This window comes from Gavialis gangeticus, unplaced genomic scaffold, assembly GCF_001723915.1.
Source record: "Gavialis gangeticus isolate Ggan-Ray unplaced genomic scaffold, GavGan_comp1, whole genome shotgun sequence".
NCBI classification, from domain to species: domain Eukaryota; kingdom Metazoa; phylum Chordata; order Crocodylia; family Gavialidae; genus Gavialis; species Gavialis gangeticus.
Genome location: NW_017729031.1, coordinates 16903105 through 16926226, shown reverse-complemented (window position 1 = coordinate 16926226; position 23122 = coordinate 16903105). Strand labels below are relative to the sequence as shown.

Sequence of the window (23122 nt, the reverse complement as noted above, 5' to 3'; positions counted from 1 at the left end):
AAAATGCTGTTGCAACAGCATTTGGCAAAAGTTGAAAGAAAAAATGCAAACGGGTTTGGAGAGCACTCTGAAACCCTTCTACCACTGGTTGAGAACAAAAGGACAGTGCTAACCTAACTACTAAAAAATCTCCCAACATCATAATCCTGGAAAATATGAAAAAGTTTCAAAGATAAATTCAGAAGAAGGATAAAAAGTGTCCCCAAAATGTTCGGCTGAAACTCTATGGTCATAAAAAGAAAGCAGCTGACAGGTGATAACAATGCAATGTACAAAGGCATAACATGAGCACAGAAAGACTTAAAGGAAATGTGATTGCTGATAAACAAAACCAACTTGAGCACTATGGAATTCTCTACTCCCATGGACTGAAATCAAACTTGAAGAACTCAAATGATTACATAGTTTGAAGTTATGATGGGCAATGTGCCTACAGTCAAAGATTTGCAGAAAAACATTAAATAGATTCCTGGGAACAAGGCATCTAGCAACAATTACTTGCCTGCTGAAATCTACAAATTTGCCAACACCAAATTACTTAAGAAGCTTCATGAAGTTATACTGCTCTATTGGAAAGAGGTAATGATGCCTCAAGATTTCAAAGATGCTCAGTTTGTACAACTATTCAAAAATAAAGAGGATAGAAGTAACTGTGACAACTATAGAAGTATCTTTCTGTTGAGCACTGTTTGGAAAAAATGTCACTTGAATAATGCTTCCTAGGTTACAATATCTAGGCGATACAATTTATCCTGAAGTCAATACACTTTTTGCTTAGGACGTTCCACAATTGATACGGTATGTTTGGTCAAGTAACTGCAAGAGATATGGAGAGAAAAACAAATATCACTGTACACAGCCTTCATTGATTTGCCAAAGGCCTTTGATATAGTCAACAGACAGGCCCTTTTTACTGTTCTGAAGAAACTGGGCTGTCCACCCAAACTACTGAACATCATTTGCTCATTACATCAAGATATTAAAGCAACAGTGATCCATGAAAACACAGAATCAACTGCCTTTGACATCAGCAATGGGATGAAACAAGGATGTGTCCTAACCCCCATGCTTTTTAACATCTACTTTTCATTCCTGCTTCTTCATTCATTCAAAGGAAGAAATAACAGCATTTGTCTTTGAACCAGACTAAATGGAGGCTTGTTTAACATCACAAGTTTTAGAGCAAAAGCCAAGGTGCAAGAACTGGTTCTGAGAGATTTCCTGTTTGTGGATGATGTGGCCTTGGTTATCCACAGCAAATCTTCCCTACAAAATCTTTTCAGCAGATTTTCTGAGTCATGCAAGAGTTTCAAGATGACGATTCATCTCAAGAAGACTGTGATCATCAGGGATCCTGATTTTCTCCGATTTTAAAAAAATCCCTAATTTTTGGATTTAAAAAGTAACCCCAATTCCACATTTTTCCATGATTAAAATGAAACACCACTATTATTAAAGCTATATATTAGTGGTGTTTCATTTTAATCATGGAAAAACATGGATTTGAGGTACTTTTTTTTTTTTTTAATCCAAAAACTCAGGGGTCAGGGATAATATGTACCCAGGGGTGGAAGAACCAATACCTGATATGACTCTGGAGGATAAATCTCTTAGTATCATTGACAGTTTTTTCTACTTGGATTCTACAGCGGTCAGAAATCTTGAGTTTCAGACTGAACTAACAGAATTGGAAAACCAGCTAAGAATTTTGGGCTATTACAGAAACATGCATGGAATAATAGCAAACTATCAGCTGAGGGAAGTATGTGAATCTACAAGACTTGTGTGCTGTCATCCCTGCTTTTTTAGTTCAGAAATGTGGATACATAGACTAAGCACATCAAGAGGCCAAACAGCTTTCACATGAGATGTCTGCATAAAATCCTGAAAATAAAGTGGGAAGACAAAATACCAAACACAGGGGTACTGGAGCATGCAAGACTGACACACTTAGAAACCACTATCAAGAAGAGGAGGTTGTGATGGAGCAGCCATGTCAAGAGACTGGGAGGAGACCATATCCCCAAAGATATTTTGTACAGAGATTTTGAGACAGGGTGAACCCACTTTTTAGAGCTATTTGGCAGTACCACGAGGTGTAGAGAAATAATATAAAGTCATTAGATATCAGTGTAGAAAGTTGGGAGGAGTGCATAGAATCCCATCAAATTTGGAAGGAACATCTGGCACTGGGTTCAGTTCATCATGAATTGACTATGATCCAGAGGATAGAAGCAATGCAGAAAAGAAGCAACATGCTATAAACTTGGACTCCAACTCAGACAATCTACGGTTCTGTGAAACTTGTAACAAGCTGTATTGCTTTCGAATTGGGCTTATAAGCCACAAATGGATTAATCAGGCATCTGGCTAGACCTCTTATGTGTAGAGCATGATCCAAAGGATCAACAGTTGTCTGCTAAACCAGTCACCTATTCTAAATTTTTACCTACTAATTAAAGGAATCATTATAAAGCTTAATTTGTTCAATATCTTTTGATGTTAAAAGTATTATTTTAATAGATCTGTTTAAAAACACTATTGTAAGTCTTACGTATTGCTCATAAAGAAACTGAAAACATAAGACCCTAAGAGTTACCATACTTGGTCAGACCACAACTCTATCTAGTCCAGTATTCTGTATGTCACCATGGCACAGAGCATGCTAGGAGGAAGAATACCCAGGAAAGGCCTACCCAAACTGATCTCCTGCCATTATTCCCTTAATGCTTCCAACATTTAAAGTAATTTATGTCATGCAGACTCTCTTATGCTTGTTTTACTGATATGGCATGTGTGGCTGTGTTGAAAAGCCAGTATTATGCTGTGATCATTTATATTGCTTTTATCTTTGTGTGGATTACATTATGCTGTCTGCGTATATCTTTATGATTTTGGACATGGTTTAGTTAAAGGAAAAGGAGTAGGAAAAATTACTAAATATTTCTAGCTATTGAAAAATTTCCCTATGACAAGAACAATTGCTACTCCCAAACAGAAACAGAAAGAGCTACTGTTGGGATGGGCACCCAAGCTTTTGTGTATGAGGAAATAAATGAGCTGTAAGGAGGTAGGTGCGGGCTCAAGCTTGTCCCTATTGACCAATTCCCCACCCCCACCACTTGAACGCTTTGTAAGGAGCTTAGCATTGATATATGTATTTATTTTGGAAATTGGGTGCCATTTAGTTCATGGAGAGACTGAGGGACCTGGACTTCTTCAGCCTCCACAAGAGAAGGCTGAGAGGTGATCTTGTGGGCACCTACAAAGTCATTAGGGGGATGCAGCAAGGGATCAGAGATGCTCTGTTCACCAGGGTGCCTCTTGGGGTAAAAAGGACCATTAGTCACAAACTGACAGAGAGCAGATTTAGGCTAGATATCAGGAAAAACTTCTTCATGATAGGGGTGGCCAACATTTGGAATGGGCTTCCAAGGGAGGTGATGCTCTCCCCTACATTGGGGGTCTTTAACAGAAGGCTGGATAGGCATCTGGCTGGGGTCACCTTACCCCAGCACTCTTTCCTGCCTAGGAAGGGGGTCAAACTGGGGTCCCTTCTGACCTTAGCATCTATGAACCTATAACAGATATGGAGGTGTCTTTAAGGGGGTCCTAGAGTCCAAAAAGGTTGAGAACCACTGATTTAGAGACTTTAAAAGTCCTAATGTGGAGGTTGCAGTCCTACCATCACTCTATAATTATTATGAATCTAATACACATATATAGTAGAATCTGACTTCATTATCTGTGCCCAAATAACTGCATACCTATACCCAAGTACAAAACTGCCATTTTGGGGAGATAAGCGGCTTTGTATGAACATGCCTGAGTCCACAAATTGTGGCCGAGCAAAAAAAAGGAGAGGTGAAACATGAGAGGACCCTCTTTTTCCCAAAAGCCTAGTGATTAAGCCACTCACCCAGGCACTGGTGCTACAAAAGAGGTTTCAACTTTGTTTACACCAAAGAGATTTCTTGTCCATATTATGGCCTGAAATGCGATGAAAAAACTCCACTTACGTAGCACAAATGGCAGGTTTGTGGCTGAGTAACTACCATTTAGGAGCATAAAGTGAAACAGGATTCTGCTCATATCAGAACACCAAAACTGAGAGAGCAGCTAAGCTGACTAATAGCAAGGTCTACTGAATAGATTTGTATGAGTTTGAAAATACAATATCAATATTAGCCCAGTGGTATATATAAACATAGGCAGAAGCAGACATGTTATGGAAGAATTTATTTTTATAGATTCTCAAAGAAAGTGGGTAATGATTAATTTTATTTCTTAAGGGGAAGAATTGTACAAAACTGCAAGTACCACCTGCAGATACTGGGGGTGCCACAGAAAAAAAGTCAGTCTTTTCTTACAAAAACATGTAGCTGTTTTTGTAAGAAAAGAAAACAGAAAATTAAGGTTTGGATGAACTTTGGGTTGGGGGAAATGCATAAAAATACCAAGAGGTAGGCAAGGGCCACAGGCTTTTTAATATCAAACAGTTTTACTTTAATGAATAACATAATGACATCTGGTGAAATGGCTCAGGAATGATGGCGAGAATGTAGGCAAAGTAATGGGTGGGTGATCTGGGCAAGATCATTCAGGAGAGACTAGAATGAAAAAAACGTAAGCCAATTCATATATAAAAATAATAGGCAAGGTAATGATTTTAATATGAGCACTTTAATAAATATCTTGAAGTATAGGTTTGTTGCTTCTTTAGTTGCATATTTTACTGAAACTGTAATTTAATTTGTAATTTAGTGAAAAAAAGATAGGATTAAGTAGTGAAATCACATAAAAAAGAAGACATGCTAAATAACTATATTAAAAAGGTAAAGCTCTTATATCTGAGGACACTTACCACAATAAAATAGTTTTTCATCAGACTTGTCTTTACAGTGAGCAATGCCATCACAAGTCAGCTGGTAGTCAATGCATTCACCATTTCCGCATTCAAACTCAGAGTAAAGATTGCATGTAGAGTTTTTAACTGAAGTGACACATACAAGATCAAGATAAAAAAACATTTAATATTAAAGGGTTTAACAGTTTGCACTAAGCAATAAAACTTACCAACTTTTATTCCAATCTAAAAAAGTTTGGATGTTCTAAAGAGGGTCTTTGATCTCTCAGACTGGCCTTACTGCTTGAACATACTGCAGATGCTGGCACAGTACTAAGCTGTAAGGTCAGTGGTCTGGCAGTGTATGATACAATGCAGAGGACAATTCTGGGCTCGCCAACTAATAAAAAGCTTCCAGATCAAGGGCAAAAAGAAAGTTGAACTAGGTTTCTCTGTCAAATTAAAGGCATGCTTAGTGTTGGATTTCTATTTATTCCAGTAGCTTTAGCTTATTTGTCCTCCCTTGTCTTGATCCACCCCACTGAAATATCACAATATACATGTTAATTTTTCAGCGGAAGTATGCAGATATTTTTCCCCCAATGGAGTTTTCTGAGTAACTTCAGATCTCTTAAATTTAGCACAAGAAAAATTAGAGAAAAACACTTTCCAGCAGGTGCTGCAACTAACATCCTCCAAATATATTATAGCAGTATGCAGCTGTTCAATTTGTATATAAACATTTTTCCATGATCAATGCACTACTACTGATGTTGAAATGAAGCAGTGTTCTAAAAACCCAGCGAAGCAAATTTGATATTTATAACAACACATCTGTGTCTGTTGCAAACCAGCTGCAAAAAAAAATTTTTTTTGGCTTCTATCTGTTTACCTGAGGCAACAATTGAATATATAAATTATATATTATTAAATATGGGAGATAGTATAAGAAAGCATATTTTGGGTTGAAGTTAGGAGAGCTACCCTGTAATGCTACTCTGTTTTCTTAATGTAATTACATTATTGCCCCCACTGCTTCATTCAAAAATGATTAGATATCTATAACATGCAGATTGAGCCACTCTGATCTGAAAGCATATTTTTCTAGTTGGTCCTAAGGCCCCCTCCTACATGTTACACTTAAGGTATGATTAACCAGATAATCACCCCTTAAGCTGTGACCCAGCTACAAGTTCAACTAATTAATGATGTGATAAAACAAAGAATAAACCACAAAGTTATTCCACAAAAAATGTGTATTAATTTTGTAGCTTGTCCTAATCACACTATTAATTGACTGTGTGGCCAACTACTCCCCTGTGGCCTGGAACTTCAGCAACTGAGGGGCTCCCAGCCATAGGGGTGCACCACCCATTGCCAGCCCCACCTGACAAGGCTTGCAGCTGTGGCAGCATTGTCAACTATGGGGCTTGCAGATAGGAAAACATTGCAACTGCAGTGAGCCCCACTCCTCACAAAGGATCACAGCGACAGCAGCTTTCTCCCTGCAGCTGCCACTGCTATCAGCCCCTCAGACAATGAGGCTCACCATGGGCCAGCATTCCTGGCACTGCCCCTGCTGTGAGCTCCACAGCCCACATCAGCTGCAGAGCTCGCAGCTGCAGGAGATGGTGTAAGGGGAGCCCAGGATCATGATCCTGGGCTCCCTACATGAACAATGAGGCAACATGGGATCTACTGTGCGATACCCACAATAATACGTCCTGCCATGCACATGTGGTATGGCAGGAGGCATGATTGTGGGGATCACACATTACATCCCAAATGAGCCTTTACCCACATGGACAGAGGGCCCAAACATACAGAAAAATGTAAAAAGAGATGTGGACTATAGATTCCAGTTCTAGGCAGGATCTAGATGGTTATGGAGGGTAATATCAAACAATGAAGAAAAGCAATGTAAAGAAAATAATCTCAATGTACTTTTCAGGCTGAGGTTAACAGTTGGAAAATTGTCTAAAGATTGGCTATGTGTATCTTGCATTATTTTCATTCCTTTATATTTCTCCCTATTGTTTAACAACTTAAATAACATGGAAAGGAGGAATTTAGGAATTCCCAGACAAAAGACTCTTTCAGTCCCATGTCCTATCTCAAGCACAGATCACAATCAGATTCTTCAGAAGGTGCAGAAGACACAATAGGCATCTTTGTCTTGCAAAATAACAGAATTGTGCTGAGCGAGACATTGATCATTTGTGAATATGGCTGTAGAGCCCAATTCCTGAAAGACAGTCTCTTCTGCACTTCCCACATGTGAAGTTCGTATCTAACAGTTCTGAATGTGGAATAGGATTCTTCCTGCGGTTTCTTCTTTCTTCTGTGTGTCGAGTTCTTCTTTCCTCAGAAGCCTTCATTCCATGCTTACTAGACTGTTTACAAGAACTTTAATCCCCATTAATTTTCCCAGTCATTTAGCAAAATGTTCATTGTAGCAAACATCTTTGAAATGGAGATATGGACATCCATGTGGTCGTCTTCCCGTAAACAGTTCTCCATACAAGAGATCCTTGGGTATATGGCCGTTGTGCATTCTCTGCACATGACCAAGCCATTGAGGGTGGATGATCAGAAGAGAATGCTCAGAATGTTGGCATGTTCCAAGAACTCATTGTAGGCAACTTTGTCCCACCAAGAAATTCCTAGCATGTGGTACTGGCAATACAAATGAAAGCTTTTGAGATGTTTTTTTCTTGAATAAAGTATGTGGTCCTGGATTCCCGCCTTGCAAAAGAGGGTTGATGATGAAAGCATGACATATTTCAACCTTGGATCTAACTCATTTACTCAGTATGTTTATGATACTTTATGCTTTGCAAATACAGGCAGTCCTTGACTTACCACTTTTTGAGTTACAACGTTTATAAATTGGCACCATTTCAACTTTATGACATCAGTTTCAACTTTATAACGCTTGAGCCGATGCAATGCCATGCCAGCGAACAAGTTCGCTGCAGCACTTATCTCCCTGGAGAATGTGAGAACAAAATCTTAAGTTATGCTGCCAATGCAGAGAGAATTGAAGCTGACATGTGCAGACAGGCCCTGAGCGGAAATTTCCACAATGTGCCCAGCACGTGTCCCCTGGGCGACCTCAGGAGCTGTCAATCAGGTTGACCTACTTTCCCCACAGACCCATGCTCAGTGACAGCTAAAAGCATGAGGTAATCAGGCTAGAAATTTCTTTGCAGAAAGTGTTCTAATTGGCCACCAAATTGGTATAAAAGGTTAAGGAGCCCCTCCCTCGGGGGGAGATCCGTTCAACTGAGGACAGAGGCTAGTTCTTAGGGACTGTCCCTCAGTTAGGTCTCCTCCAGCGTGGGCTCTCGCTGTGGTTCATACCCCGGTCTTGCTATATTGATTTTCTGGTTACTGGACTGTTCTGGCTTGGACTCTGACTTCGCTCTCGGATCATCCTCGATACTTCGATACAATTTATCTGGTATTTGACCTCGGCTATCATTTCGACTACGATTCTGCGCAACCCCACTGGCTCTCATCAACTACCTGGCTTCTGACCTCGGCTTCGATCTCCGACCATCCATTTGTCCACTTGGACTGGCGTCACCTCGTTACAGTTTCGTTGTTTGTTTATCCTTACATGAGCCGTTGACCAGCCCTGGGACTATTAAGTTGAGCAGCCGCCCCTAGCCCTCTAGGGTTAGAAAGCAAGGGCTCACTTAAGAACCCCGTGGGCCAACGGACCCCTCTCGTTGTTTAAGTTGTACCACTGTAACCGAAGAAGCAACTCTACCTACGCCTTCTAAGCATAAGTCAAATAAATCACCTTTGTTTGAAACCATTACGCTTCCGTACCTCAGACCTCCACGCCAATAATACCGCCTGTTCGTGTTCCAATTGCCAACCCCGGCCCACCGTGACCTTGGGGCCTGATTCATTCGGCAATTTTTCCCCGACAGAGAACATCTGTCCAAACTTCCTTTTACACTTTCTTTAAGAAAGCAGACAAGACTCCAGAAAAACCTGCAGCCAAGACTCCTGAGAAGACTCCAGCCAAGAACCCTTCAAAAAGTCCAACCAAGAACCTTTCAAAAAGTCCAGCAAAGTCACCTCCAGGAAGTTCTTCCAAATCAATATGATTGCTATTTACAAAATAAATACATTAATGTAGCTATATTACTCATCTATAATTGATCAAGTACAAAATTCTGGGGTATTTTTAGTGAAAAAAGGGTATTGGGCCTTGGGTCAGGAACCAATCCCCCATTTATAACATTGTTTCTTACAAGAAAATTGGTTCTGAGTTGCAACGTTTTGATTTAAGACATGGTTTTCAGGAAACAATTGTGTCGTAAGTTGGAGGACTGCCTGTACAGGCATTCAGTTCATCCTCAAGTGACAGGTTGCTGTTAACAATGTAAATTTACTTACAACATTGCCTATTGTGATTGCTGATGAGGAAGCAATGTTCTGGCCCATAACATTGGCATTCTTGATGCTGACTGGAAGACCAAACTCTTAGCAGGCATGAGTGAAGTGACTGATGAGGCTCTGAAGGTTGCTTCCCTGTGTGGGCTTATCAGTGTGGCATCACCAGCAAACACCAGCTGATGAATCAAAACTTTCTGTACTTTAGTCTTTACTTTAAAGCATGTGAAGTCGAATAATTTTTCATCTGAGATACATGTAAATAAATCCCTGTTACGACAACCCCAAAGGAGTACTTCAGAAAAAGAGGGGGAGACATCCCAAGCAGGGTCAGGGCAAGGACACAGCCCTTCTTGACTCTGCTTCAAATCTCAAAAGCCTAATGAACACAAGATAAAAGGGCCACCTTTGTTCCTACATTTTCTTGGGTCTCTTGGGGAAGAAGATCAACTAGGGTGAATCCACTAGCTTTGAAGCTACACTATGACTTAGGGTAAACAGGGTGAGCAAGAATCTGAAGTCTTCTGAGTACCGCCTGAGAGATGATCTTTCCAACAATGCTTAGCAGTAAAATACCATGATAGTTTCAAGGTTTAATAGTTTCTAGGGTTGGAAGGGACCTGAACAGATCATCAAGTCTAACCCCCTGCCCTGGGCAGGAATGAGTGCTGGGATCATAATGCCCCAGCCAGATATCTATCCAACCTCCTCTTGAAGACCCCCAAGGTAGGGGAGAGCACCAACTCCCTTGGCAGCCCATTCCAGAGCCTGGCAGCCCTAACCATAAAGTAATGCCTCCTGTTATCAAGCCTGAACCTAGTCATAATCAATTTGTGGCTGTTATTCCTTTTTATCCCAAGTGGTGCCTGGGGGAACAGAGCCTCATCTATTTTCTGCTGGTCCCCACTGGTGAGTTTATAGACAGCCACCAGATTCCTTCTCAGTCTTCTCTTGTGGAGGCTGAACAGATTCAAGCCTTTTAGTCTATCATCGTAGGGCCTGGCCTGCTGCCTCCTGACCATGTGAGTAGTCCTCCTCTGGACCTTCTCAAGGTTAGCCACTTCCCTCTTGAAGTGTGATGCCCAGAACTGGACACAGTACTGCAATTGTGGCCTGACCAGTGCCACATAGAGGGGAAGGATCCTGTCCCTGGACCTGTTTGCAATGCATCTGTAGATGCATGACAAAGTGCGGTTAGCCTTACTGACCACTTCCTCACATTGGCGGCTCATGTCCATCCTGGAATCAACAATAACTCCAAGATGTCTTTCAGCCACTTTGTTGAGAAAGGTGTTCCCCAGCCTATAGGTATGTTGCAAGTTCCTTCTCCCTGGATGTAGCACCACGCACTTGTCTGCATTGAATTCCTTTCTATTCTCATCCACCCACCTCTGTAACATGCCTAGATCTAGTTGGATTCTGTCCCTCCCCTCCAGCACATCCCTCCAGGTCAAAAATGACCCATCCACCACCACTGTCTGGGTGTAACCATTGAGTCAATTTGCCACCCATCTGACTGTGTAGGCATCAATGCCATAGTTGCCTAGTTTTTTTATGAGCATGGGTTGAGAAACAGTGTCAAAGGCCTTCTTGAAGTCCAGGTAGATGATATCCAAGGGCTTTGTGACCTAGTCATAAAAGGAAATAAGGTTAGTCAGGCAGGATCTGCTCGCAATGAACCTGTGTTGGTTGCCCCTGAGCGTTATTTCCCATGCTGGGCCCCTGCAGATGTGCTTCTTGATAATTTTCTCAAAGGTCTTCCCAGAGCTTTGAGAAAATTATCAAGGAGTACATCTGTGGGGACACACTTGATAGTTGTTACAGTTGCTGTGGCTGCCTTTATTCTTGTACAAAGGGATTATACTGACACCTCACAAATCTTGTGGAACTGTCCCTACTGTCCAGAAGTAAGTAAGAAGCTTGTATAGATGAGGAAGAAGTACAGGTTTCCCACACTTGATCACTTCTGTTGGAATGCCATCTTTTTCTGGGGCCTTGCCAATGGCCAGACTATCTACGGTCTTACTTAGGTCCTCAACCATTGGAATATCAACGAGCTCTTCAAGAACAGCTTGTACAAACTCAATAAAGTTAATGGCTGTGTCAGTGATATCACCTTATCTTGAACAGAGTTCAAAATAGTGTTCTACCCATCTTTCCATGTGTTGCTTTTGGTCTGTTATCATCTTCTGATGCTGCCTTTAATGGAACTGACTTCTTTGCAGTTGGACCGACTATCTTGCTTTTGTCATACAAGCCTCTGATGTTTCCAGGGTCAATTGTGGATTGAATGTCCTTGCACAGTCACAACCAATAATCATTGGTAGAACATCTTGAGATTTTTTGAACAACACTTCTTACTTTCCTCAGTTCCTTCAAAGTTCCATCTGAGGCATTCTTCTTGTGATATAACAGCAATTTGTTTGCCCTTTATAAATCAAATCAAATCAAATAAAATCCTGTGAGTGTGCCTCAAACCAATCACAGTTTCTTTTGACCTGTTTGCTGAAGATAGTTAGCAGTAACATAAATCTTTTTTTTAAGGTTTCCCCACTTCTCTTCTGGAGTCTCCCATAAAAACAGCTCTGAGGCAGCCTTCTCCAGAGCCTCCATAAAATGCAGGGTTTTCTGATGATCAGATGTCTTAGTGCTGTTAATGTGTAACAAACCCTGGTACTTAGAGCAGGTGGTTGTATTTGGTTTCAGATTGATCTTGGTGACCACAAATGAGTGATCAGCATCACAATCAACACTATCGTAGCTATGAGTAAGGGGGACATTATTGATTGGACTTCAGGACTGTCTAATGATGATGAAGTCCAACTGGTGCCAGTGGCTAGATCTTGGGTGCCTCCATGATACCTCACAAGCTTCATCTGAAAGAATGAGTTGGTGATGCACAACTTATGATAGGAGGTGGACTCCGACAGCCTTTAATTATCATTTACATTATCATTTATGTTTTCCCTGTTATGCGTGCCCAGGCAAATTTGGCCAGGATTCACAGTCAGCACCAACTCTGGCACTGAAGTCCCTTAGGGGGAGAAGGAGGGTATGGAGGTGAGCTCCAAAGGGGCAGGGGTTCCAAAAGTGGGAAAAGGAAGGACATGGGAGGGCATGCCATGCATCCAGCTGCTACTGCAAGAGCAATACCATGGACCTGGTACTCCTGCAGAGGCAGAGATTCCACAGGAATGGGGAGCAATTCTTGCACCCGTACTAAGTTGGCACCCGGTTATGCTCAATGTCCATCACATAACTACAATGCTTATTCAGGTGAATAAAAGAGAACTGCTCTCCTGTTCATTGCCTACTCTAATGTCATGTCTCAGGAATGGTATTTTACCCAACACCCCCTAAAACCTGAAGGTGGGGCTGCAAAGAAGCTACAGTCTCTTATTCCTGCTGGTGGAAAAAAAGACACCAGGACATTCAGGCTATGGAGGAGTACAGTAGTTTTGGATTTATGCAAAACATCATCTTTTTTTTTGAGATAATGTCTTAATTAACATTTTTGGAATCGCTGTAAATCAGATGCCTGCCCATACTATTTCAAACGACCACCACTGGAAGCAATGTTACAATTAGAGTAAAAATCTGCTCTGCAACAGTGTTACAGCTTTAATTAAAATCTTTATTGCTACAAATCATCCATACAACTCATTGTATCTTAATTATAGCTAACAAGCAAGAAGTGGTTCTGCAGAGAGGGTGCAAGTCTAAAGCATGTTCATAGTAAACTACACCTTGATTTTTTGATCTGTTATCCCTTCACTGTCATAGAGGCAAAAGTTCTCATTCCCACCCTTTACACATAAGAACAATCACAAAGGCTTTGTTTATACTATTATAATGACCTTTAATAACAGTACTTAAAGACAAAGAATATAGCTGTAACCACATCCTGGCAGAGGTGAGGGAAGGATGAGAATTGTGGAGGCTGTGAAGGACATGGTCCAATCCTAAACATTTATGAATACTGTAAGTGCCCTGGTTATTGAGTTAGTGGGTTATTGGAATGCTTGCTATAAGCATCTGATTTTGCTTAAAAGCAGGCTACTGAGAAAACAAACAGAAAAGTGACTCACTGGATCCAGTAAAATACCACCTAGAAAACAAGGCAGAAGCTTAAGGGACCCTACCTGACCTATTAACAGCGGAAGAAAGAATTTCAGGTTCCAACCAGTGCTGCAAAGCTGTAAGACTTGAATTCAAATGGACATTGACTCTTAATTGCTACAGATATACCAGTTAGTTCTGTCAACAAAATGCTCTTCAAATGAACGTGGCTGTACTTTTTACTGGGATAGAAATGTCAGCCTCATGATTAAAGTACATTACACCAACCAAAGGATAGTTTGGCTGGGATGACTGTATCTACACCAAGGGTTTCCGCCTGCACAACTTTATCAGTAAAAACATTGTCTTTCTCCTCCTCACACTCTGGCTAACATAGCTATGCTGGCAGAAGTCTATAGTCTATATACCACATAGGTAAAAAAATTATTCTCAGGAGAGGGAGAAAGGGGCAATTGTCAGCAGCTGTTTACAAGGGGCATGTTTAAACCATATTCTACACTATAAGCATGCCATCCTGGGCCATACTGAAAAACTGAACCATGTTTATCTTAAGGAGTTTTCTGTAAGAATTAGGTTAGAAGTGTATGTAAGTGTGTTATTTGATTCTTTTGCTAATACTGTTTTTAAGAAGGTTTCAGGTATTAATTACTGTTTACTGCTCCAGACAAAGACTTGCGAGTGTTGGCTGGGTCAGATCTGCTAAGAAGCTACAGTTAACACATAGGTGCTACAGTTCAAAATCATAAGGCTCCTGTGCTGCAGCTTAGGTCTCTGTAAGGCTCAGGCAGGCTCCTGTCCTGCAGCCCTGGTTAACTGTATTGCCCCAGTCACTACTGATTAAAATCAGCTGACCCCCCAACCCCTTCCCTCTGATTGCATTTAAATAACTCCTCCAGCACCTGAGCCCTGCTGCACAACACACTGTTTTTCAGTCCTTGAGCAGCTCCTGCTTCAGTAACAGTTTCTTGGTGAAACTGGCCAATTGTGGCCTTGGGTCAACCATGATCCACTGGCTGGGAAATTGGCTTCGTGGTCAGACCCAGAGAGTAGTAATTGATGGAAGTCATGGTGTCCTGTGACCAGTGGGGTCCCCCAAGGCTCTGTCCTTGGACCCATGTTGTTCAACATCTTCATTAATGATGTGCACATTGGAGTCCAAAGTGGACTGGCCAAGTTCACCGATGACACCAAACTCTGAGGCAAAGTATCCACACCAGAAGACAGGCAGGTGATCCAGGCTGACCTGGACAGGCTCAGCAAATGGGCAGATGAGAACCTGATGGTATTTAACACTGAAAAATGCAACGTTTTCCACCTTGGGAAGAAAAACCTGCAGCATCCTTATAGGCTCGGCAGTGCTGTGCTGGCTAGCACTATGGAAGAAAGAATCTTGGGGGTCATCATTGACCACAAGATGAACATGAGCCTGCAATGCAATGCTGTGGCTAGTAAAGTGACCAACACGCTGGCTTGCATCCATAGATGCTTCTCAAGCAAATCCTGGGACGTCATTCTCCCCTTGTACTCAGCCTTGGTGAGGCCATAGCTGTAGTACTGCGTCCAGTTTTGGGCTCCACAATTCAAAAAGGATGTGAAGAAGCTTGAGAGAGTCCAGAGAAGAGCCGCGTGCATGATCAGAGGTCAGGAAAACAGACCTTACAATGACAGGCTGAGAGCCATGGGGCTCTTTAGCCTAAAAAAGTACAGGCTCAGAGGTGATTCAGTTCTTCACCACCCTCTTAGTAAGAAAGTTTTTCCTAATGGCCAACCTAAACCTTGCTGCAACTTGAGCCCACTACCCCTTGTTCTCTCATCTGCTGCCACTGAGAACAGTCTACCTCCATCCTTTTTGGAACCCTCCTTCAGGTAATTAAAGGCTGCTATCAAATCCCTTCTCAATTTTCTCTTCTGCAGACTAAATAAGTGCAAATCCTGCAGCTTCCCCTCAGAAGTCATGTACCCCAGGTCTCTAACCATTTTTGTTGCCCTCCAGGAGACTCTCTCAAACTTGCCCACATCCTTTTCTGTAGTGAGGTGCCCCAAACTGGATGCAGTTCTCCAGATGTGGGAATAATTACTTCCCATGATCTGCTGGCAACGCTGCTAGTGATGTAGCCCAGTATGCTGTTAGTGTTCCTTTTTTGCCAAGAACGTTGCTAGCTCATATTTAGCTTGCTGTTCACTTTAACCCCCAGGTCCTTTTCTGCAGAGCTGATGCTTGACCAATTGGTCCCAAGCCTATAGCGGTGCATGGGATTCTTCAGTCATAAGGAATAGCATTTGCTCCCCCACAAATCAAGACAGCTTTGCTTACTGATATGGGTTAACAGGCATAGCAGAGTTCTATATTCTGAATGTCAGTAGAGGGATGCAAGCCTCTGCTCCCTCTTTTCCTATTCCCAAGGGCAACTACAACAATAATGTGAAGGGAAAACAGGATCCCCAAAATGGCATACAGACTAAAGACAGCACTGCTCTCCCTCAAATTCAGACAGCAAAGCCGAATTAGTGCAAAGAGTACATACGCTACATAGTAAGTACCTACTTATAGTCACTTGCACACCAATTTAGTACAAGCCCCAATGTGATTCATAACAGCCATAATACATCTCTGGTTATTCTATAATCATTTAACAAGAGAGTTACCTCTCTCCTTTTCCTTGAAGAATTATGTGTCCAGTAGGATTGTGTGTAGGCCTGATGGAACACTAGAAAGATCCCTTTGAGTCACTTTGAAATAACTTGTTTTGAATACTTTAATGTCAAAGCATCCTCAAGCACTTGCCAAACTTGAAATGATATGGGTAGTAACTGTTTAAATACCAATTCCGGGTTGTGATATGCATGACCATATATTACAACAATATTACATGTTTTACAACAGAAAGTGAAAATTACTGTACTCAACTACTCAATATTAAAAAGCCACAGGAAATGTAAACATAATATAATTTCCAAAATTGAAATATGGCCATGGCACTAAGGTGTACTTACATTCACAAAATTTCAGAGGAATTTTGATAAAAACAGATTGAGAGAAAAAAAATGAAGTGACATCTACGGGATCATTTTGGTCACTTTTTAAAAAACAAGAAGGCCTTAAAACAAATGAGGCCTACTTTGTGGAACACCTGCCAAAAATGTAAACATGCCCCCTCTCTAAGTGCCACTCCAATCCCTCTGCCTGCCCAATCTGTTGCTCTGCTTTCTGCTCCCTACCCTATCCACCATGACTTGACTACCAGAGGTTGGCCACCCCTGTCTTAAGAGGTCTCACATCCAAGTAATACCTTTGGATGGGTCTGTTTTGCTTTTGACATTTGACTAGAGCACATCACAGGGTTCACAATGACAGCTAATATTACTTACTCACACATCTGTTGTCATCTATCAATATTCGATCCCCCCTACATGAACAGTTCACTCGACCATCAGGAGTCAGAAGGCACAAGTCATGACACCCTCCATTCATTTGTCCACAGGGAGATAACTCACCTGAAAAAAATTAACTCTTTTTGTTATCAAGTTAAAATAGTCCATCTTTTATTTTCTTTGGTGTAACGCTTGCTTATCATTTAAAAGATTTCGCTGCCTCCCAGTTTCCTGGTAACTATGTTATGATACACACATTAGATGATCACTGGAGGTCCCTTCCAGCTCTACTTTGCTATAATTCCATGATTTTTTAAGATAAATGCTAATTCTATATTAATTAGACAGGATTATCATGATGCTAAAGAAGCTGACATATTAAATAACAAAACAGTGGCACTCCAGCTAGTACGTATGTAAAAGAACAGCTAAGAAAACAAAGGTAAGATTAAAAACATAGCATAGCTCTATTTGCAAAGAAACATTAACTACTTTTCATTCCTGTAAACATAAAGATCGTTTAATCAAGTGTGGAAAGGGGAATATCCCCATCTTGTAGTTACAGTTTCACATAATAAAATGCCTTAAAATAATTTAATGAAAACATGTCTGAATTTCTAAAAGTAATGATATATAATTGAAGATCCATTATACTTGGGCGATGGAAAATAACTTACAACTGTTAGTGTCATTTGCAACAGCAATGATGCCCATTGGCTGATGTGGTATATCAGATCGAAGGACCTTTGTATCTCCACCTGTATATTTATTGGAGCGCAGAATAGCTCTTCTCACCCAGTCTGTCCAGAAGATGTAATTATCATGTACAGCGAGGCTGAGAAAGGTACCTGGTCCAGACTTGACAATTACCTGAAGTACAGAAATATGTAAGAAAAGCAGTCAGCAACAAGATACATATTTATGCATTCAATAAAAATAAATAAATAAGTAAGTAAAAATAAACATTAAGGAAGAGATTTCATTTCAAACATATCACTGAAATCAAAGAATGAAAGATATGAAAAGTAGCATTATCTGGTGCTTTCAGTAAGAAACTAAAATGGGCTTTGAGCTGACTCGGTGTATGACTTGGGAGAAACTGCCTCCCACATGATACCTTAGTTTACCAAGCTCATAAACTAGGGATAATTATTTACTTATTTATGGTGCTTTACAAGAATACTGTGAATTGTGAACTTTTTTTATTATTTCTTCTTTCAGTTCATTAGAATTCAACTACTGGTATTCATCCGGGACCAGATTCTATCCTACCTATTAGGCATGTAAATGGACTTAGTTACTTAAGTGCGATTCTGTTCCACTCTGCTAGAGTTATCTGAAAAAATGTTAACACAAGAGTAGGGTAGGTCCTCCTCCTCATTCATTGTTTTGTTGTGATTCAGTCTTGAGGAGAAGATAGTGATTGTTACAAAAGTAGATTGATCAAAGGATGCTTAGGAACTGTAGTAGGTTGCTACAGAATCACATCTGCATGCCTAAGTCCACTTATGCACCCAGTAGGTGGAACAGTATCTGGTCCATAGTGGTCTGGCCCATAGCTCTTAAAAAGGAGAAGAGCAACTTTGACAAATGTTAATAAAACCCACTTTATCCACAGTCTTCTCAACAGCCTTAATAAACACAGACAAGTATGCCTGGAAGTATTACACATCTGGGTTCTGGTAAACTAAGGAGGGAAGCATGTTTTAAAATTGGAGCCTGCTTACTGGGTCAGCCACTCAGGAGTTCCAGCCCAGTTCAATGAACATTTGTAAAATGTTTTGAAACTCCCAAACGAAAAAGGTCACCTAAGTACAACGTATATATTATGATATTATGTTCCTCAGTGAAAATACAGTTTCTGACTCAGAATGTGGAAACATCAATTTCAAAGAGACTGTTCTAGAGTAAGATGGAAATCAATAGCTCACAACTTTTCTAATATAAACATATATATGTGTTGTTATTTTTTCTTATAACAGTGCTGAAAGTTACAATCCACAAGTCCTCATTTAAAGAAAATCATTCAATTTGGAGTCAGATCTCTAATCTAATAGTGTTTGAGTGAGGATGAAAATATTCTCCTAATATTTTCATCTCTGCTAAGTCTATTCTAGATCTCTAAAAATAAGTGATGTGATCCAAAACCCACAAAGATCAGCAGGTAAGACAGAGGACTTGGCTTCCCTGATGCAGGGCCTGGCTAGAGAAGTATCAAACTTTAAAATTACAGTGAACAAGACTCAGGAATTTGTTACGAATATTCAGGCTTTGTTGAATCTTGGACATCCTGGTGAAGTGGGTTCAGGGAATGGAGGACTGAGTTGTTGCCTGTAAGGATCAGGCTGTGGAAATGGCTGGAGAGACAGGCTCTCACAGCGCAGAGCTGCCAGCTCTGAGAGATAAAAGCGCTGGATTTGGAAGGCAGATCCGGGTGATATAATATCTGTATTGTTGGAGTGTCTGAAGGGTCCAGGAAAAGTAATCCCACTGGGTATGTGAAAAAAGCCTACTTGTCAGTGTGTTAATACTCCCCTCAGACACTGATTTGAAGAGAGAACATGGGCCCACAGAGCTCACTACAGGAAGCCTGGCCTGAGAGGAAAAAAAACCAACTTGCCTATCATCACCATTTTCTGTGATTTTTTTTTTCCACCAAAGAGAGAGTGCTTAAAGCTGCCAGAAAATTAGGAAAGCAGACACAGGATAAGCCTTTGCATTCATATAATGCTCTTTCCTGATCTTCCTGTTGAGGTGGCTGAAGAGTTGGCGCTATTCAAACTAGCAAAAGTACAGCCCAGATGCACCAGCTAAGATGCTTCATGAAGTATCCTGCTGTCTTGAATCTGATTCACCAGTTTATCTGAACTTAAGGAAGCGGAAACCTTTATTACATTGATACTATCTAGAAAGGACAATTTTATGGAATAATGTGTTGTTTTAAAAAAAAAGGAGAGAGAGCTAAACACTGCTTATCAATGAAGGGCATTCACATGGTTTTTGTTAATGGCTTGGTCTTTATTGGCAGAACCATAGAAAGATTTGGGTTACATCTGACCAACCTTCCTTGCAGACGTGCTATGTCATATAATATATTTACTGTTAGTATTTCTTGTACTTGATATTTATTTTGCTTTTCTTTTTTCTTTCTTTTCCTCCTCCCGCCTCATAAAAGTTTCAAGAGTGTGCTTATGAGAGCATGTTATTGTGAACAGGAGACTATCAATATTACAAACTAGGTCAGTATATAGGGAAAAAAATGATGCATTTGATTTAAAGAAACTAAAAAATTGCCAACAATATACATATATCTTATGAAGAAGAAGACAATATTATATTTTGGCTCTATAGCTGTTTTAGACCATGCCCATTCTGAAGTGGAGCTTCAGCTCTTCCTTGCACATAGACCAGTTGTAAATATGTGGAAGAGTGATACCCATATCTGCCAGTTATGCTTGATTATACAGAGAGGCTCCTTGAGACTCTCTGGGTCAAGATACAAGGAGGCTTAGAAGAAGGGGACCTGATGGTGGGTGTCTACTACAGGCCTCCCTACCAAGAAAAGGGAAGTGACCAAACATTCTCCAGGGAACTGACCAAGGCAGCCAGCACTAAAGACTTGATGGTCATGGGTGACTTCAACTACCCTGACGTGCATTGGGAAGACCATTCAGCCAGCTCTAGCAGATCAAGCAACTTCTTGGCAGCTATAGACTACCTGTTCTTGACACAGGCTGTGAAGTGATTGATTAGGGGTAAAGCCACTCTGGACTTGGTGCTGACCAAAGGGGAAGACATGGTAAGTGACCTTAAGATTGGAGGTACTCTGGGAGACAGTGATCATGATCTGAGCAGATCCACCATCCACTGAAAGGCTCGGAATCCTGCCAGCAGAACAGCATTTCTAGACTTCAGAAGGGCAGACTTTGGTAAACTCAGGAGTCTAGTTAAAAAGGCCTTTAACAACAGGGAACCAGATGATTTGAGAGTTCAGGAACAGTGGTCCTTCCATAAGGAGGCAGTTCTCACTGCTCAAAAAGAGGTTATGCCCACATGGTCAAAAAGAGGGAAAGGGGCCAAGAGACTCACTTGACTCAGCAGGGACATTACAGAACTTCTCAAAAAGAAAAAAGGAGCATACATAAAATGGAAAAATGATGCAGCATCTAGAGAGGAATACACATTTATGGCCAGGGTCTGCAGGTACAAGACAAAGAAAGCCAAGGCATGCATAGAGATCAAACTGGCAACCAATTTAAAAGACAACAAAAAGTCCTTTTATAGGTACATAGGGAGTAAGAAAAAAAAATCAAGCTCCACTGTCAGAATCCTCCTGAATACGGAGGGGCAGCCCACAGTTTATCCCTCGCGAAAAGGCGGAGCTCCTAAATATTTACTTTGCATCAGTATTCTTGAAATCAGATGGGAATTTGTCACCTGTCCAGAGGCCCAAAGAATATAAGCAAGACAGCAGTCCACATAAAATCCCTCCTGAACAGGTGAAAACACTCTTAGAACATTTGGACATTTTCAAGTCTGCTGGGCCAGATGACCTGCATTCAAGAGTCCTGAAAGAACTACTGCCTCTGGCAAGGCTGTTCAAAGAGGCATGGAACTTAGGAATGGTCCCAAATGATTGGAAGAGGGCTAACATAGTACTCATCTTTAAGAAAAGGAAGAGAGATGACCCTGTCAACTATAGACCAATCAGTCTGACTTCGGTCCTGGGAAAAATCTTCAAAAAAATTGTTAAGGAGGCCATCAACTGCAAGCTTGTAACTGGCGGGGTATTAAGAAACAACCAGCAATGGCTTTGCCGAGGGGAAGTCATGCCTAACAAACCTGGTGTCCTTCTTTGACCAGGTAACTGACCAGCTAGATATGGAATATGTGGTTTGCATCATCTACCTAGACTTCAGCAAGGCCTTTGATACTGTGTCCCATGAGACTCTTTCAGTTCAGTTGAAGGGTACAGGACTACCCTGGTCTACCATGAGGTGGGTTGGCAACTGGCTCAGAGGCCGATCCCAGAGAGTTGTAACCAATGGGGTGGCCTTATCCAGGAGGGCTGTCTCAAGTGGTATCCCCCAGGTATCAGTGCTTGGGCCTGTACTCTTTAACATCTTTATCAATGACTTGGATGGGGGAGTCGAAAGCACATGATGTGGGGAAATGCAAACACATCTGAAGACAGGGTAAGGATCCAAAATGACCTTGACAGGCTGGTCCTATGGGCTCAATGCAATCAGATGAGGTTCAATAGGGGCAAGTGCCGGGTCCTTCATCTGGGTAGGAAGAACCCTCAGCATAACTATACGATGAGTAGTGATCCACTGGCTGACACTGCATCTGAAAGAGACCTGGGGGTGACAATTGACCAGAGGATAGATATGAGCCACCATTGCAATGAAGTTGCCAGCAGGGCAAACAGAACTCTGGTGTGCATCAGCCGATGCATTGCCAACAGATCTAGAGAGGTGCTCTTCCCCCTCTATTCAGCACTGGTGAGGCCACAGCTGGGCACCGCACTTCACGAAGGATGTGGATAAACTTGAAAGGATACAGAGAAGGGCCACCTATATGATCAGGGGCCTGAAGAATAGGCCCTTTGAAGAGAAACTCCTGGAACTGGGTTTGTTCAGTCTGAGTAAGAGAAGACTGAGAGGTGACTTCATAGCCACCTGCAAGTATGTCAGGGGCGAACACCAAGATCTAGGGAAACAACTCTTCAGAAAGGCACCCCTTGGGAAGATGAGGTCCGATGGCCACAAGTTAGTTGAGGAAAAATTTAGGCTGGACATAAGGAAAAAATTCTTTTCTGTAAGGGTATCTAGAATCTGAAACACACTCCCGGCAGAAGTGGTGCAGTCGCCATGCCTGGAGGTGATCAAGAGGACGCTGGACAGGCACCTCTTTGAGCTTGTTTGAGCCCAACTAGCTCCAGCTTGTGGCAGGGGACTGAACTTAATGATTTTACAGGTCTCTTCCAGTCCTACTATTCTATGATTCTATGAAATAGTTATTGGCTACTTAACACCCTCATGTTAAATGATGATGAATGTGAAACACTCTTTCTAGACGAGTTGAGAAATTTTATAGAGTTTAATAAACCTACTGCTTCAATATTATAGGAGAATACTAAAATATTCTTACAAGGATGTAAAATATCATATACTTCATGTAATCAGGTTGACTCACCTATGGGCTTCTCTAAGCAGGTTTTTGTCCCCTGCAACTCTTCAGCCAGTCCACACAAATACAGCAGAGTCTTTAAGCAAACAAAATGCTGCTGTCTTGTCCCAGACACTAGGAAGGGACTCCGTGGGCCTGCAGTGCCTCATGTATTCAGTGTTCCTGCACTTCAAAATGGCAGTGGGGGTGCTTTAACTAAAGTTTGTTCAACAAGCTTTAGTT

The 23122-nt window shown here is 41.4% G+C and overlaps 1 protein-coding gene across 1 annotated transcript in view; it reads right to left on the bottom strand.

The window, feature by feature from the left end:
• LRP1B (LDL receptor related protein 1B) overlaps positions 1–23122 on the bottom strand; it is a 2002088-nt gene that overhangs the window by 455700 nt on the left and 1523266 nt on the right. Inside the window, exons 43-45 of the mRNA XM_019522796.1 lie at positions 17386–17578; positions 16706–16831; positions 4865–4993 (exon numbers count right to left, since the gene is read on the bottom strand). Coding sequence (XP_019378341.1) covers positions 4865–4993; positions 16706–16831; positions 17386–17578 — 448 coding nt within the window. The remainder of the gene's footprint in view (positions 1–4864; positions 4994–16705; positions 16832–17385; positions 17579–23122) is intronic.